The sequence below is a fragment of the Silene latifolia genome, chromosome 9 (assembly GCF_048544455.1).
Source record: "Silene latifolia isolate original U9 population chromosome 9, ASM4854445v1, whole genome shotgun sequence".
Taxonomy (NCBI): Eukaryota; Viridiplantae; Streptophyta; class Magnoliopsida; order Caryophyllales; family Caryophyllaceae; genus Silene; species Silene latifolia.
Window position 1 is genome coordinate 135,942,908 of NC_133534.1, and position 1,477 is coordinate 135,944,384.

The 1,477-nt window shown below is 37.2% G+C and overlaps 1 protein-coding gene across 1 annotated transcript; it reads right to left on the reverse strand.

Annotated features, from left to right (window-relative positions):
- Positions 1–780: 780 nt before the first annotated feature.
- On the reverse strand, positions 781–1,251 carry LOC141601628 (uncharacterized). The gene has a single exon (XM_074421923.1). It carries the CDS (start codon positions 1,249–1,251, stop codon positions 781–783), a length of 471 nt encoding a protein of 156 aa, XP_074278024.1.
- Positions 1,252–1,477: the final 226 nt, after the last annotated feature.

The following is a 1,477-nucleotide window of genomic DNA, read 5'->3' on the forward strand; positions in this document are numbered from 1 at the left end:
CGTATCGGCATACGATTAATTAAATAATAAGTTACGAGTATTTCCCTATAGGTATGACCTAAGGGGATCAACTGATCACCACCGTCGCACGACAGTAATTTCAAACTCTAGTCAGCCAATCATTACCGATATGTGTGGACCAGTTGTCTGTAAAATATTACATCCCACATGTATTCTTAAAATGAGATTTAAACATGTGATCATCATGATCGACAGTTGTGATCGCATTATTGTCAGAGGACACTTATTCCAACACTCACAAGTAGGACGGGCGTTTTCCTTTACAGCATGAGCGTCAAACAATGACAGGTCGAGCGTCTCCATGGAGGACTTGCAAGGCGTTAATCTTCATTTTAGGGACTTAATAGTCATTTAAGTCCTTAGTTACCCTAATACTTGTACTTAGTATATATATACCCCATTGTATTAGAGTTTGATTACCAAGTTAGATTACCATATTAGATTGTTATCTTAGATTAATCCAAGTTATTAATACAATCCAATTACACAATTCAATCTTAATCACATCTTAATCTTTCCTTAATTATTCAAGTGTTCTTAGATTTAGTTGGGTAATTTGAAGACTATTTGGGGTTTATTGGAGAATTGACAACTCTTCATCATTCATCAAGTTTTCTTCTATTATTCTTTGCTTTATATTTGATCATCCTAAGTTGGTACAATTTCTCTACTATTTTGTTTTGGCTAAAATGTAAGCTTTCCATTAAAAAACGGCAATTACAATATGTTTTTGGTACCATACATCATTTTGTGCAAATGTCAAATAAAATGCACCTTACACAACCATATTCTATCTTTTGGACTAACTACTCGAGGCTTACAATCATTAAAACGACAAACAATCATCCTCCTAATTTGTTGGATTACCGATTCAGTGTCCGTAACAATACCTTCCGTTTGAGCACTATTTCTTTGCATCCAGACCATGTACCAGCACGCCAAAACAGCAGCAGTACACAGCTTCTTACGAACTGAACTCCATCTCTTCCTATTGATAACATGCAAAATATCCCTCTGTGTAAGATCTGAACTCAGCCAGATACTAGCTCCACGTAACAGACTCTTACACAAATGACATTCCTCAAACAAATGCTGGTGTGTATCAGAAGCTGGCTGACATAGACAACACATATCATCTTGTGAAATCTGCAGCCTAGCCAGTTTATCCTTCAGCTGAAGTGCCCTATTTGAGATTAGCCAGGCAATAAAAGAATGCTTAGGTAAAGCCATATTTCACCAGACAGCCTTGTGCCAATCAACTTGAAGTTTCTTGTCCCTTAACCATTTATAGCAGCTCTTAACAGTATACCCTCGTGATCCTATAATCCAGTGGCCATCAACAAAACCCTCTTTGATCAGATCCTTGACATGGCACATTTTCCTCCAGTGCCAACAAGAATCTGTAGGAGGACTATAATCAAGCCAACTGACTCCTTTTAAGTACACATGATGAACC